This window comes from Ambystoma mexicanum, chromosome 4q, assembly GCF_040938575.1.
Source record: "Ambystoma mexicanum isolate Mex_15411 chromosome 4q, UKY_AmexF1_1, whole genome shotgun sequence".
In the NCBI taxonomy this organism is placed as follows: Eukaryota; Metazoa; Chordata; class Amphibia; order Caudata; family Ambystomatidae; genus Ambystoma; species Ambystoma mexicanum.
In genome coordinates this window covers 1,170,671,180-1,170,687,994 of record NC_090928.1, presented here as the reverse complement: position 1 = coordinate 1,170,687,994, position 16,815 = coordinate 1,170,671,180, and the positions used below count along the sequence as shown (strand labels likewise).

Here is a 16,815-nt window from a genome sequence, read left to right as displayed (position 1 = left end):
TCAACCGTTCCTGCACCCTGCTGCACTGTTTATGTACACCCCTAAATTACATCAGAACTCCGATTGAGTTCATGCACCCCGAAATCTGACATGCAACCCCCGCGCTGCAAATCCTACGTGCAAGTGTACTTATGCCTGCCTTTGGGTGGCGGATGGTATGAAGGACTTGCGTGGCCATTTCCCGACAGAGAGGTTGTGCGATTGAATCCATGAATATGGCTTGTGCCGCGCAATTGTGGGCGTGCGAGGGACTGGCTGCAGGCCGTACCTCGGAACACCCACTTTTTCGTAAGTTCTTCCCCATTTTTGGTTTTCCGCACCCTTCCCAGCCCTCTGTGCAAGACACGCCCTCGCTCTGCCTGGAGTCTTGCGCAAGGCCCTCGATGGCTCGCACAGACGTGCCAAGCCTGCGCAAACTCCACGCAAGTCCAGGAAAAGTACTGCACATTTGATTCCATGAATCGACGAAGGCAGATTTGTGCGCAGTTGCACGCGCATGTTTCCTATTTTCCACGCAGATAATTCCATGAATCGGGCCCATACTATGTCCACGGGCAGAGTATCGAACGCCACACGCACAGACACATACTCGGACGTCACAATATAACTCTTTGAGAGTCATTGGTTTAGTAGCCATTTATTCGGAAATTGATTACTTTATGGTTTTATACCGAATTTAAACGAAATGGAAATTGATTCGGTTTTTGGAAAATGATGAAAACTATGAAAGTTCCGTATATGCTTCTTTCATTTTAGAGCACTTGGAAGAAAAGATCCTTCTCCTGGCAACCAGCCTGTTAAGTTCCTTGTTATCTTCTGGCTATGCGTCTGTACTTTTGCTTTGTTTACATTGTTGCCTGGCAACATACAAAGAAGACTTTCCCGAAGATGAATCATTGCATTTTATTCAACTTCAAGGGCAAGTCTTGTGTGGGCAGTGAGCAGCAGAAGCACCCTTGCTTTGCATCTGATGAACTTCCGTGTCAGTGTAGAGAATAGTACCACGCGTGTTAGTCTAAGAGTGAGCTCTGCTGTCATGCCATCGTGTGACAAGGTCAGGTGGCCAATGGCCATCTTCATCTAAGCTTAACAAAGAAGACCGGCTTTGATGTCATTTCATGAACATAGGCCTATCGGAGTGCATAAGTGAAAGCCCCAAGAGGCAGGTCTTGGACGGGTAATTATTCCGTCACCATGACTGGTCACGTTGGTTGAAGAGGTTCATCGCCTCTTAATGGGGTCCTGATTAAAGATCAGTGCACTGCTTGTGACTGGGCTAGGGAGGGAATTGCCCTTAATATTAAAATATATCAGTGAGGTATTTCTATTTGCATTTATTTGAAGAACAGGGATGTCAATTTCAGTCAGAAATGACTTGCAGTAACACATTTACAGATGATGCAAGCTCTCCCGCGAATAGCAGAAAGATGAGAAGAAGCGGCGAGCCGGTGGTCAAGGGTGTGAACAAAATTGGCATGGACCATGAATAAAAATGTAAAAAACAAAAAGAAACAGGTACAGGTGGAGAACGTCTGCGACTGTGCCATGATTATAAGGTAAATAGCCCTTAATGGTTAAAGGTCCTTGCGGGGGTCAGTTAGAACACAGTTGTGCCAATTGTGACTTGGTGAAGGATGGACTAGCATTTGCCGCAGAAATAAGGTGGTGGCACTGCGGCTTGATCAATGCTAGAACTATAATAATGAGTGCAATTTAAACAAGGTCCAAACAAAGAGAGCCATATAACAAAATTGCACCCTTGAAAAAATATTTGAGTTCTTAGGGATCTAGGGGTTGAGAGAGGGATATCTGGAGTGGGAGTGTGGTGGGTCATTCCTTCTCCCATTCATGCCACATCTACAGTGTATTCCTAGGATTCTTTGTAGGAAATGTGCAACGTTATTTATCTGTATATGTTTTGTATGTATTAATTAGACCTTAATATGTTTCCTGTACTTGCATTGGATTGGAGGTCGATGTTTGTGCAGGCATCATTATTTGGTGGATGTTTTGCTACTCTTCGTTTTGATATGAGATCTTTTGACACATAGCCCCTTCCTGAAGGGCAAACCAAACTTGGTGGAGCAATAACTTAGTGGGGTTCTGTTATGGCAATGGTTGACCTCGTATGCTATGATATTGGGATGAAATCCCACAGTGAAGGCTGGTTTGCATGCATTTCAAGATAGATTGTTTCATGCACTCTTTTGTGGATTGGTTATCTCTCTTTTCACTTTACACACCATAACATTAAAAAATTATTGTTTTTTCATTAGAAATTAGGCAACTTGTGTCTTTGGAGTAACCACCGGCTGCATTCGGCTCATGTTGTTTCCGCTGCCTTTCTCCACAGATGCAGACGCTTTATGCTTTTGATGAGGAAGACACAGAGATGAGGAATAAAGTCGTTGAAGACTTGAAGACCGCTCTGCGGACTCAGCCTATGAGGTAAGGCCTTCAGTTCCCAATCGATGCAAAGAGCTGTTTTTGCTATAATGTATTTAAAGCTTGCTAAAAGCGCAGAATACGCTGCCCCACCTGGGTTCCAATGAGAACATGATCCAGGGTAGGACAGAGCGCATGCAGAACTCTATTGGATGTCTACTTTACCGGACATCGTTAAGCTCAAAACATACAACAGGTAAACATGAAAAGTAAAATGAGGCAATATTTGAGCATAATGACTCCTCTCCAAGAGTTCAGCCAAAATATACATTGATGACAACACTCCGACGAACCTATGGCAGCCCCACTTCCCCATGGAGGCTCACTGTGGTGTTGGAACGATAATCTGTATACGTCTAACATCTCTGTGCTCATGCTTGAAAGTTGAAGCCCTTTGACTTGTCGTTAGTCTTGGGTCCGAGCCCTTGCTGGACTTGAGGGGCGGGATGATCTTTATACATCTGGTTCAACATGCCCCAGTTCATCCGTCCATCACACTAGATACACTACAAGGTCCTTTCCTCAAAACAAGCACCATAGTTGCTGCTGCTCCCGGGAAGCAAGCCAATATGATGGTATCTGCTGTTTCTTCGAGTCATGATAACATATGTACACATGTGATTTGTCACCTGCTCCCCTAATATCAAAGAATGCTTTGGGAGTCACTGCAGAGCGTTTGACTCCCAAACAGCTTCTTCACCATCCATTACTATAAATCACTGGAGAAGAGCTTTGAAGAGTGAAACACACTGCCCATTGTCGGCCAATGCTTGAGCACGTTGCAATTTAGTGGCTATTGAAGGCCTTTTGCAGGAGTATCCTGAAGTGGGTGCAAAAGTTCTAGAGGAGAGGAATCTGCAGTATGGGGGTCACGGGGGAGGGCGGGTGACCTCATGTTATATAGATCTGAAATCTCACTGCCAGATTGTCATGGAATGTCTGACCCTTAGGTTCTTTGTTGGTGCAGAGGAGAGAGTGGGTGTATATTCCTGCACTAGTCTCGCCCAGTGCCAGAGCCCCAATGAAGTGCTGTCAGGCCAGGCTATGCCTCTTCTACTTAAGGCACAATTGGGACGCCCCATCCTGCTCACTTTGTAGCCTTTATACGCCCTGTCTGGGGCTACCTATGTGGATTTTGTTGCAATAGTTCATGTGAGTGCATTGATACCAATTATGCTTGTGTAATGTTATGTTGTGACATCAATGGCTGTTTTGTTTTGTAATATGCAATGACACTAATGAATGTTGTGTTTTGGCTTGCGCGTGTGTGTGCATGTCAAACGATATCTGTGACTACGGTGCAGTTTGTGAGCAATGAAACCTACGAAGGTTGTGTTTGGCTGTTATTTGTGTCTAGCGAAACTGAAGCCTTTTGGTGCGTGCAATGTGCAGTGACTGGTTGCTGTTGAGTAATTGTGCAGGGTGTGCTCTGTGGAAGCACACATATCTGTTGGCCCATTCTGCAGGTTGTGTGAGTGGATACACTGAATGTAGTGTGATAGTGTGCATGCAGCCCTGTGACTATGGATGTTGTGTGTAGGGACACCTCTAATTGTAGGGCTGTGGTGTGGTTTGTTGTCTGGATTCCGATGGCTGTGGTTGTAGGGCTGTGGTGTGGTTTTTTGTCTGGATTCCGATGGCTGTGGTTGTAGGGCTGTGGTGTGGTTTGTTGTCTGCATTCCGATGGCTGTGGTTGTAGGGCTGTGGTGTGGTTTGTTGTCTGGATTCCTATGGCTGTGGCACTATGTTGTAGGGTTACCAGTCAAATGGTCGAAAACATTTGGTCGACAGACAATTTGGTCGACACCATTTGGTCGAATGCCAAATGGTCGAATTTTTTTTTTTTTTTTAACCCATTTTTTGTTTTTTTTGGGGGGGATCCCCCCCAACCCCCTTTTTTTTTCTTTTTTATTTTTTTTCCCCACACGAAAACCCACAAAACACATATATATATATAAAAAAAAAAAAATTCGACCATTTGGCATTCGACCAAATGGTGTCGACCAAATTGCAGTCGACCAGTTTGTTGTCGACCAGTTGACTGGACACCATGTTGTAGTGAGTGCGCGGAGACACCTAGAACGGTTCTACTACCGTGTAGTCAAGCAGGGGTAGACACTTACAACTTCTTACTCGCCAAGAGTCAATAATCACTAGCCAAAAGCTAGCGGTGAGCGCACACTTTGGGGCCTGTATTGACACCTGTGGCTGTTGTGCTATAAATGTAGTGCTCTGGTGTAGTGTGCGTAATTATAATCACGTGACGCCTGTGGCTCATTCAGTGCATGCTTTTCAGTTGCAACAACATTGTTGTAAAAAAGGAACAGGGTTTGGGTATTTTATGTCTATCACAATGCATTTATTTCTGTGAAATCTTTGGGGGACGGTGGGTTCCTTGTACCGCTCTTTTATTAGTGCAATTTTCACCATTATCTTCATGGATGAAACGACCCTTCTAATTACTTTCCTACTACTTACCTTTTATTGGTTGTCAACACCTTTAATCTTTTTTGAATGCATTATCCCTGATTCTATTATTTTGTTCCTCTGTCTAATAACTTTTTTAAATCAAAAAAGATAACGTATGCACTTTTCTCCAGTTACATATTACACCGATATTTCTAAATGTTATCCCATGAAAGTTTTGCTGTGATGTAATGTGTGTATCTATCACATCATTGTTATTCTCTAGTTTTTATTTTAGTAGACATATGATTGCTGTGTGATGTGCGCTGTTTGGTTCCAGGGGCCAGAGGACATCTATAAATAATGTGTTATGGTGCTCTGGTGATTGTGTGTGTGTCGATCCCACGATTGTAGTGCTATGATGTAGCTTCTTTGACATGGCATCTGTGACTGTCGCACCATGCTGTAAGCAAGGGTAGCCAACCTATATAACATTCCAAATATTTGGCCTACACTTCCCATGATTCCTCACCACTGACTATGCTGACTAGGACGGATGGGAGATGAGGTCAAAACACGTGGAAGGTCAGAGGTTGACTGCCCCTGCTCTTGCAGTACATGCGAGAAGACACACTTAACTTTGGTGCGATGGTGTAGTTTGTACGCTGCCCCTATACTGAATGACATTTCTTTGCTATTTATACAGTCTGTGTGACACACAATACCTGCTTTATTCTGCATTTTAGTAACTTTTTTACTATTCTGAAATATTCATTTGAAAATGACTCAGCAGGCTTGGAACTCTTTACAGGCTTCTATATTCATTAAAGTCTTGGGAGGATAGCTCAGTGGCAACGTGCTCTCCTTGGAAGCAAAATGACGTGGAGCAACACAGGTTTGATCCCCGGGTCCATGCTTAGATACCTCTGGGTATTAAGTGCGTTATAAATAACCACTTACAATTACAAAGGCTCTCTGTTCTCCCTTAGTCCTCGGTTGTATACAGTCTATTTTGTTCTTAAAGGCGGGTAATCACCACCCGGCACCTTTAATGGCCGGCTCAACTATGGGATTCTGTGCTTACACACTAATACCTCCAGAATGTGTAGCTTGTCACACCTTGGCAATTACACATAATTACGTAAAAACAGTTATCTTATTCTCAGAAGGATAGCGGCACAAACTGTACACGTGGTATGGGTGGAGTGGCAAAGGTTCCCTTTACCAAATGTTCAGGGTGATGCAAAGTGCTTCAAGTCGAACACTTTTTCCTTCTGCGATTCAATGTGGGTCCGAGGAGGAACCCCCACCCTGACCTTCTTCTCACTTCTCCAATAATCCCTGCAAACTGCGTTCAGCAGTACAATTTTCCGAGTGCAGCTAATACCCTGTAATTTCAGGAGGAATCTCAGACGTGAGAAGCATGTTAATCTGAGAAAAAGAGGGCAGTGTTCCCTTCATGCAGTCCATTCTGGGAACCTGAGCATTAACAGAAAGAAAGGATTATATCATGGCTCCAAAGCGAAAAAAGAAAGAGTTATTAAATTATCCTTTGACCTCTGTTCATAAAAAGGACATTTCAGTTTCTGGTAGGTTTCAAAGTTAGCGTGCTGATGAAGGCCTCTACTAAGTAGCTGATTATAATGCCGAAACATGCGTCATTAAGTTGAGTTGGCGATTGCACATTGAAGGCTAAGTACTATGTGCCACTGTTTTACCCTCCAGGCACCAAGCAGAGCATGAGAAGGAAACATACAGATTTTCAACAGGATGAAAGAATCAAGCGTACAGCAGTTTTTTGGTTTGTAGTATAAATTTAGGGCAAAGATCAGTAGCTGTATGAAAAAGGCACTCAGATCCCAGCATTACAACAGAACTCATATTGACAGCTTCATAGAATGAAAAAGTTCTCAAGCTTTCACACACGAGACAGATTGAAAGCAATGAGAAAAGTTCATATAAAATAGCGTAGATAGTGGTTACGGATTAAAAGCTACCCGGTGCTCGTATCAGAACATTGGCTGAGATCAGCAGAAGGCCATGGTGTTCAAGTGCTTTTGCCATTAGGAAGCAATGGAAAAATTACTTTCTGGTGTGCAATATATGAATGACCAGAATTATTATACATGCAGCATATCCATAGACAGTTGACTGTGAGTGAGGCTTTTGTGAAGAGAATACCATGAGAACTAAATCACTCTTAGGGGCTGCACATATTGAAATATTTAGGGACCTTCAATGTTGACAGGTTGGGCATCACAAGATTAAATGAGTTGCCCAGGATCACACACTTTGATTAACAGGTGAAGGGAGGATTTGAGGTCAGTCGGCAATGTCTGTGCACTGGACCTCATTGTTTTCTAATTCGTGCCTTACAGCTAGGTGCAATTCATTTTGAATGTTTGACATTTATGACCTACAATTAGACTCTGTTTTATATACTTGAATTGAAAAGGACTTAAATCCCGTAGTATCCCACCAAGACGATATAAAACAAATACTGTAAACAAAGAAATTATGCATAAGGAGAATGACTCTTTCTTCATCGTCTCCATCATGCAGGGAGGTATTCAGGTAGAAGTGTGGTGTGGGCCTAAAAAAGCACATCTGCTTTCACGACTGTATTTTCAAGACTTAAATTCACCCAACACACACACACTTGTTGATTGTTATTCATGATGTGCAGAAGAGCATTTCAAATCATACAAAAAAGGAAACTATTTTTGTGCCAAATAAGCAGCCCTAAAAATGAGCTAATCGGAGGCTCGCCACATCTGGTCATCTCTGCCCTTGAGCACAAATGATCAACATGAAAGAAAGACCAGGGAATGGGCTAAACCATTACAAAAATAGGGGTGGGCAGAGCTTTTCACAGAAGGCAGCACAGTACTAAATAAGATGGTTTATCCACAGTCCCGAATTCAGTTGCCTAACTAATAACACGTTATGCTCTTCATTGGGGGAGGCTGTCAGTTTTTACAACCATCAACTGGAGTAACCGAACTCTTGGCCTGTACCATTCTGGTGACAATTTTGTCTTTATGACTAGTGCTGTCTCCTTCAGGTCAGTTATTTTATAGCACAATAGGTGTTATTATCACATAAGTATGTATATAAAGTCAAGTTGATCAACCTCAGACAGAGCTGAGTCGGCCTATTTGGAATTCGGTACAGTGATTGGGCATATGAAAACTGATCTCCACAACAAGTGCCTAACACGCTGAGCTATCTTCTGAAGCACAGTGGCACTCTCATTTTTTAATATGCATTTCAACTTTCATGTTTGTACATGATCAATATATTCACCACACTTGTGCTGTAGTGCATGCACAAACTGTATGCACTATAATGACACAACAGTAATTACAGGATTAATTGATCGGAACAGAACGTACTTGTCAACAACAGCTGGGCACCAGACCCAGACTGCCAGCAGTGCATCATACAATATGTTATGTTATGGGGCATTTGTAAAGCGCCTTTTGACATTCGTATGATTTCAAAGCGCAATATCAAGACTTTATAATAATTTATGTTTTATAGAAAAATGGGCACTGACTTGTTTTAAATCAGTCAGCCACTTGGGGGCCTCTCCCAAAGTGGGGGGCCAGGGCATATATTCCTTTTGTCATCCCTTAAAGATGCTTATGACAAAACATAATTAATACATTAAATCGTGATTGTATAGTGCGCTGCTGATGGTTTCAGTCTGCTACCTGCCCGTTGTCGACAAATAAGTATGGTCCAATCTGATCCGTTTATCTGGGATTTGTGGTCCTGCATTTTAAAAGGAATAGACAAAACTACAATTCCCAGAATTCATTGAAAAACAGGTCTGGGTAACTTTCTCATGCATGGAATGGGGAACCTTGAGAGCTATGCCTGTGATCTGAACAGTATACGGCCTCCTTGTTGTGAAGTGCAGGCCCTGCAGTGTTACACAGGCAATGCCGAATTCTCACAAGTGACCTCCCAAATGTGTGCGGTTCGCAGGAAATGCCGTAACGCATCCCAGCTGTGAATAACTTAACGCTAAATTGGGCTTGGGATCGGCCAGTTCAGGAATGCAAAGATTCCGGAGAGTATTTTCAGCAAATGTTCTCATCGAGGAATTTCCACTTCTTTAGATGAAATGACGGGAACATTTGGAAGTGTTCAAACTGCAAGAAATTGCAAGGACCAGGGAACTGCTGTGCACACAAGAAGAGGGCTGCAGGAGGTCATCCCCTGCTTCATGTTAGTAACATTTTGCGCAATCCTACATGGAAGTGTCAGTGCCTCCATATGATGGCATAATGGATACAGCCCTAGATCACCCTGCACCTCTCTCTCAGTGCTCTCCTACATGGCAGTGCCAGTGCCTCCATATGATGGTGGTTAATGGCTACAGCCCTAGTTCTCTCTGCACCCCTCTCCCGGTGCTGTCCTACATGGAAGTGTCAGTGCCTCCATATGATGGCATAATGGATACAGCCCTAGATCACTCTGCACCTCTCTCTCAGTGCTCTCCTACATGGCAGTGCCAGTGCCTCCATATGATGGTGGTTAATGGCTACACTCTGCACCTCTCTGCCGGTGCTCTCCTACATGGAAGTGTCAGTGCCTCCATATGATGGCATAATGGATACAGCCCTAGATCACTCTGCACCTCTCTCTCAGTGCTCTCCTACATGGCAGTGCCAGTGCCTCCATATGATGGTGGTTAATGGCTACACTCTGCACCTCTCTGCCGGTGCTCTCCTACATGGAAGTGTCAGTGCCTCCATATGATGGCATAATGGATACAGCCCTAGATCACTCTGCACCTCTCTCTCAGTGCTCTCCTACATGGCAGTGCCAGTGCCTCCATATGATGGTGGTTAATGGCTACAGCCCTAGTTCTCTCTGCACCCCTCTCCCGGTGCTGTCCTACATGGAAGTGTCAGTGCCTCCATATGATGGCATAATGGATACAGCCCTAGATCACTCTGCACCTCTCTCTCAGTGCTCTCCTACATGGCAGTGCCAGTGCCTCCATATGATGGTGGTTAATGGCTACACTCTGCACCTCTCTGCCGGTGCTCTCCTACATGGAAGTGTCAGTGCCTCCATATGATGGCATAATGGATACAGCCCTAGATCACTCTGCACCTCTCTCTCAGTGCTCTCCTACATGGCAGTGCCAGTGCCTCCATATGATGGTGGTTAATGGCTACAGCCCTAGTTCACTCTGCACCCCTCTCCCGGTGCTGTACTACATGGAAGTGTCAGTGCCTCCATATGATGGCATAATGGATACAGCCCTAGATCACTCTGCACCTCTCTCTTAGTGCTCTCCTACATGGCAGTGCCAGTGCCTCCATATGATGGTGGTTAATGGCTACAGCCCTAGATCGCTCTACTTCCCTCTCCCGGTGCTCTCCCGGTGCTCTCCTACATGGAACTGCCAGTGCCTCCATATAATAGCATAATGGCTACAGCCCAAGATCGCTCTGCACTCCTCTCCCGGTGCTCTCCTACATGGGAGTGCCAGTGACTCCATATAATAGCATAATGGCTACAGCCCTAGATCGCTCTGCACCCCTCTCCCGGTGCTCTCCTACATGGAAATGCCAGTGCCTCCATATGATGGTGGTTAATGGCTACAGCCCAAGATCACTCTGCACCCCTCTCCCGGTGCTCTCCTACATGGAACTGCCAGTGCCTCCATATAATAGCATAATGGCTACAGCCCTAGATCGCTCTGCACCCCTCTCCCGGTGCTCTCCTACATGGAACTGCCAGTGCCTCCATATAATAGCATAATGGCTACAGCCCTAGATCGCTCTGCACCCCTCTCCCGGTGCTCTCCTACATGGAACTGCCAGTGCCTCCATATAATAGCATAATGGCTACAGCCCTAGATCGCTCTGCACCCCTCTCCCGGTGCTCTCCTACATGGAACTGCCAGTGCCTCCATATAATAGCATAATGGCTACAGCCCTAGATCGCTCTGCACCCCTCTCCCGGTGCTCTCCTACATGGAACTGCCAGTCCCTCCATATAATAGCATAATGGCTACAGCCCTAGATCGCTCTGCACCCCTCTCCCGGTGCTCTCCTACATGGAACTGCCAGTGCCTCCATATAGTAGCATAATGGCTACAGCCCTAGATCGCTCTGCACCCCTCTCCCGGTGCTCTCCTACATGGAACTGCCAGTGCCTCCATATAGTAGCATAATGGCTACAGCCCTAGATCGCTCTGCACCCCTCTCCCGGTGCTCTCCTACATGGAACTGCCAGTGCCTCCATATAGTAGCATAATGGCTACAGCCCTAGATCGCTCTGCACCCCTCTCCCGGTGCTCTCCTACATGGAACTGCCAGTGCCTCCATATAATAGCATAATGGCTACAGCCCTAGATCGCTCTGCACCTCTCTCCCGGTGCTCTCCTACATGGAACTGCCAGTGCCTCCATATAATAGCATAATGGCTACAGCCCAAGATCGCTCTGCACCCCTCTCCCGGTGCTCTCCTACATGGAACTGCCAGTGCCTCCATATAATAGCATAATGGCTACAGCCCTAGATCGCTCTGCACCCCTCTCCCGGTGCTCTCCTACATGGAACTGCCAGTGCCTCCTTATAATAGCATAATGGCTACAGCCCTAGATCGCTCTGCACCCCTCTCCCGGTGCTCTCCTACATGGAACTGCCAGTGCCTCCATATAATAGCATAATGGCTACAGCCCTAGATCGCTCTGCACCCCTCTCCCGGTGCTCTCCTACATGGAACTGCCAGTGCCTCCATATAATAGCATAATGGCTACAGCCCTAGATCGCTCTGCACCCCTCTCCCGGTGCTCTCCTACATGGAAATGCCAGTGCCTCCATATGATGGTGGTTAATGGCTACAGCCCAAGATCACTCTGCACCCCTCTCCCGGTGCTCTCCTACATGGAACTGCCAGTGCCTCCATATAATAGCATAATCAGACCTTCCAGGATTTTGCGGCATGAAATGGCAAATTTTGCGGCATGAAATGGCAAATTTTGCGGCACAAACCTTTATTTATTGCGGCATTTTTGCGGGACATTTTGTATTAACTGGAGGGTGTAAGATTGCCACATTGCAGGAAATAGGTAGAGTGCAAGGCTAGAAGAGAGCCAGGGTATCATTATTATGTGTCTTTTGTATTAATTTAATAGGAAGAGTCCCAGATGTCTCTGGCTTGGCAGAACAGTGTTTGATTTGGCTACATTTCTGGTTTAATGTTCATGCCTATTTAATAGTATTAACTAAATTGATCATTATCAATTGTAATGCTGAAAATATTCCCCTTCTATGTTCTCCAATCCCCCAAACACCCACAAACATCTCACCAACTCTCCATCATAACTTACATTCCTTAACCTCTCACTCTGTCATACAAATACTCACGTGCTATGTCACACTGACAAGTCACAATCTGCACTGCCCAGCCCCTGCCACACTCCAAATCATACTCCCAACTCACACCTTACACTCTACAATTCCTCCCTCAATATACAGTCCTTCATTCTTTTGTGCTGCTTCTGCATCTTGCATCTTTTCTCCCATTCTATCACATTCTTCCCTCATCCTTTTTCCCAATCTGCAGCTCACTGCCTCTTTCTGGCCAACCTCTTCCTCTACTTTCTGTACCTCTGCTCGCTCTCAGATTTCCTGCCCACCGCATCACTGCTTCCTCTGCTCTCTTGTGCAGCACTTCCTTCTCTGACCCACTGCTCTTCCTCTGCTTTCTTGCCCATCACTTCACATCTCACCCATCACTCTCCCTCTCTCTCATAGTGTAACCATTTTTATTATTTTTTTTTAAATGTAGATTTTGTCCCAGTTCCTCAAATGAGGGGGCATTTAAAAAAAGAACGGAGGATATGCTATTTTTAGACAACCCATTTTTGGAAATGAGCAGGTCACCTTATTCTCAAAGGTGACCGGCGCATTTCCACAGGCTTGAGCTGTAGCGCAAATTGTGCGCTGGCAGCTGCCTTGAATGGTGTTCTGGGTTGTTTGAACGAAGTGTAATTATTTGCGGCGGAATTGACCGTAGTCAATTTTGATGCAAATTGATTTGCACTTCAGCCAAACAACCCAAAATGTACCTTTCACCACCACCCGACCCCCTCCCCTACTTAACCGCTTGGTCGCTGCAGCTTCCCCTGCAACCCTGCGGTGCCAGATCCGTCCCTCTAACGCGGGTCGGATCCGTCCCTCTAACGCGGGTCGGATCCGACTCTGCAGGGTCCTTTTTTCGTTATTTTCCTTTTTTTTCTGTCCCCGCCTCCAATTTTGAGGAAAAAGGGGAAAACACTTCTGCAACCACCCTAGACCAAAAATACTAAACAAGGGGAGCGGGTGACACCCCCGCAACACATGTTCAGTATTTATAAAAATCGATCGAATAGAACTGCACGTAATTGGTCAAATTGTAACATTCGATAGATTTTTGTCATCAAAATGGGGAGTACTTTGAATAGAATCGCTCTCCCGACAGTGTTCTGCAAGCTCCCAGCGCCTTTCACAGGGACAGGCACTCTAGGTGCCTGCCGCTGTAAAATGTGACCCAAAAAATGCATTTTTATCCTGTTTGAGTAACAGAAATGCAAGCGACTCAGCAGCGGTTCATACCTTAAAAGAAATGCATGACAGGGTCAGGAAAGACCCTGTCATGCAGTGGCAGCCCCACATCCCGTGCGCGTAGGGTTGCCTACAATTTCTGCACATTTAAAAGTGCATCTTGCTTGGAAATGCGGGATGTGCTTTTAAATTGACAGAAACGCCACTTTATTTGATCAAGGAGGTGAAAAAGCCATCTGAATGGGCGCGCATATAAAATGTGCCCATTCATGTGTCCCTTGTGGATTGGGCTGCAATTTTTGGGGCGCAAGTGATTTCATTTCTTGTGTAAATAAAAACAAAAAAAAAAAGTTGAGCACCTGGCACCCTGAGGATTCTTTTTTTCAAAACAGTAATTTTTGCAGATTACTTAAAAAAAAAAAAAAAAAAAAAAGTTTTTTTTTTTAAAAGATGCTGTTTTTGCACAAAACGGCCATTTTTGCGGCATTTTGCGCAAAACGGCCGTTTTCGCGGCATTTTGCGGGATCGCAAAATCGCAATAAGCTGGAGGGTCTGCATAATGGCTACAGCCCTAGATCGATCTGCACCCCTCTCCCGGTGCTCTCCTACATGGAACTGCCAGTGCCTCCATATAATAGCATAATGGCTACAGCCCTAGATCGCTCTGCACCCCTCTCCCGGTGCTCTCCTACATGGAACTGCCAGTGCCTCCATATAATAGCATAATGGCTACAGCCCTAGATCGCTCTGCACCCCTCTCCCGGTGCTCTCCTACATGGAACTGCCAGTGCCTCCATATAATAGCATAATGGTTACAGCCCTAGATCGCTCTGCACCCCTCTCCCGGTGCTCTCCTACATGGAACTGCCAGTGCCTCCATATAATAGCATAATGGCTACAGCCCTAGATCGCTCTGCACTCCTCTCCCGGTGCTCTCCTACATGGAACTGCCAGTGCCTCCATATAATAGCATAATGGCTACAGCCCTAGATCGCTCTGCACCCCTCTCCCGGTGCTCTCCTACATGGAACTGCCAGTGCCTCCATATAATAGCATAATGGCTACAGCCCTAGATCGCTCTGCACCCCTCTCCCGGTGCTCTCCTACATGGAACTGCCAGTGCCTCCATATAATAGCATAATGGCTACAGCCCTAGATCGCTCTGCACCCCTCTCCCGGTGCTCTCCTACATGGAAATGCCAGTGCCTCCATATGATGGTGGTTAATGGCTACAGCCCAAGATCACTCTGCACCCCTCTCCCGGTGCTCTCCTACATGGAACTGCCAGTGCCTCCATATAATAGCATAATGGCTACAGCCCTAGATCGCCCTGCACCCCTCTCCCGGTGCTCTCCTACATGGAACTGCCAGTGCCTCCATATAATAGCATAATGGCTACAGCCACAGATCGCTCTGCACCCCTCTCCCGGTGCTCTCCTACATGGAACTGCCAGTGCCTCCATATAATAGCATAATGGCTACAGCCACAGATCACTCTGCACCCCTCTCCCGGTGCTGTCCTACGTGGAAGTGCCAGTGCCTCCATATGATGGCATAATGGCTACAGCCCTAGATCACTCTGCACCTCTCACCCAGTGCTCTCCTACATGGGAGTGCCAGTGACTCCATGTGATGGCATAATGGCTACAGCCCTAGATCACTCTGCACCGCTCTCCCAGTGCTCTCCTACGTGGGAGTGCCAGTGACTCCATGTGATGGTGGTTAATGGCTACAGCCCTAGGTCACACTGCACCTCTCTCCCGGTGCTGTCCTACGTGGAAGTGCCAGTGACTCCAAATGATGGCTACAGCCCTAGATCGCTCGGCACCTCTCTCCCGGTGCTGTCCTAAATAGAAGTGCCAGTGACTCCATATAATGGCTTAATGGCTACAGCCCTAGATCACTCTGCACCCCTCTCCCGGTGCTCTCCTACATGTAACTGACAGTGCCTCCATGTGATGGTGGTTAATGGCTACACTCTGCACCTCTCTGCCGGCGCTCTCCTACATGGAAGTGCCAGTGCTTCCATATGATGGCATAATGGCTACAGCCCTAGATCACTCTGCACCTCTCTCCCAGTGCTCTCAACATGGGAGTGCCAGTGTCTCCATATGATGGTGGTTAATGGCTACAGCCCTAGTTCACTCTGCACTGCTCTCCCGGTGCTCTCCTACATGGAAGTGCCAGTGACTCCATATGATGGCATAATGCATACAGCCCTAGATCACTCTGCACCTCTCTCTCAGTGCTCTCCTACATGGAAGTGCCAGTGACTCCATATGACGGTGGTTAATGGCTACAGCCCTAGATCGCTCTGCATCTCTCTCCCGGTGCTCTCCTACATGGAAGTGCCAGTGACTCCATATGACGGTGGTTAATGACTACAGCCCTAGGTCACTCTGCACCTCTCTCCCGATGCTCTCCTACATGGGAGTGCCAGTGACTCCATATGACGGTGGTTAATGGCTACAGCCCTAGATCACTCTGCACCTTTCTCCCAGTGCTCTCCTACATGAAAGTGACAGTGCCTCCATATAATGGCATAATGGCTACAGCCCTAGATCACCCTGCACCCCTCTCCCGGGGCAGTCCTACGTGGAAGTGCCAGTGACTCCATATGACGGTGGTTAATGGCTACAGCCCTAGGTCACTCTGCACCTCTCTCCCAGTGCTCGCCTATATGGGAGTGCCAGTGACTCCATATGACGGTGGTTAATGGCTACAGCCCACATCACTCTGCACCTCTCTCCCGGTGCTGTCCTACGTGGAAGTGCCAGTGACTCCAAATGATGGCATGATGGCTACAGCCCTAGATCGCTCGGCACCTCTCTCCCGGTGCTGTCCTAAATAGAAGTGCCATTTACTCCATATAATGGCTTAAAGGCTACAGTCCTAGATCACTCTGCACCCTTCTCCCGGTGCTCTCCTACCTGGAACTGACAGTGCCTCCATGTGATGGTGGTTAATGGCTACACTCTGCACCTCTCTGCCGGTGCTCTCCTACATGGAAGTGCCAGTGCCTCCATATGATGGCATAATGGCTACAGCCCTAGATCACTCTGCACCCCTCTCCCGGGGCTGTCCTTCGTGGAAGTGCCAGTGACTCCATATGACGGTGGTTAATGGCTGCAGCCCTAGGTCACTCTGCACCTCTCTCCCAGTGCTCTCCTATATGGGAGTGCCAGTGACTCCATATGACGGTGGTTAATGGCTACAGCCCTAGATCACTCTGCACCTATCTCCCGGTGCTGTCCTACATGGAAGTGCCAGTGACTCCATATGATGGCATGATGGCTACAGCCCTAGATCGCTCGGCACCTCTCTCCCGGTGCTGTCCCAAATAGAAGTGCCATTGACTCCATATAATGGCTTAACGGCTATAGCCCTA

General features: G+C 46.6%; 1 protein-coding gene across 3 annotated transcripts in view; it reads left to right on the top strand.

Moving 5' to 3' along the window:
• DAAM2 (dishevelled associated activator of morphogenesis 2) overlaps positions 1–16,815 on the top strand; it is an 858,328-nt gene that overhangs the window by 446,330 nt on the left and 395,183 nt on the right. For all 3 annotated transcript variants that reach the window (XM_069608749.1, XM_069608748.1, XM_069608750.1), the window contains one exon: positions 2,354–2,448. In XM_069608749.1, coding sequence (XP_069464850.1) covers positions 2,354–2,448 — 95 coding nt within the window. The remainder of the gene's footprint in view (positions 1–2,353; positions 2,449–16,815) is intronic.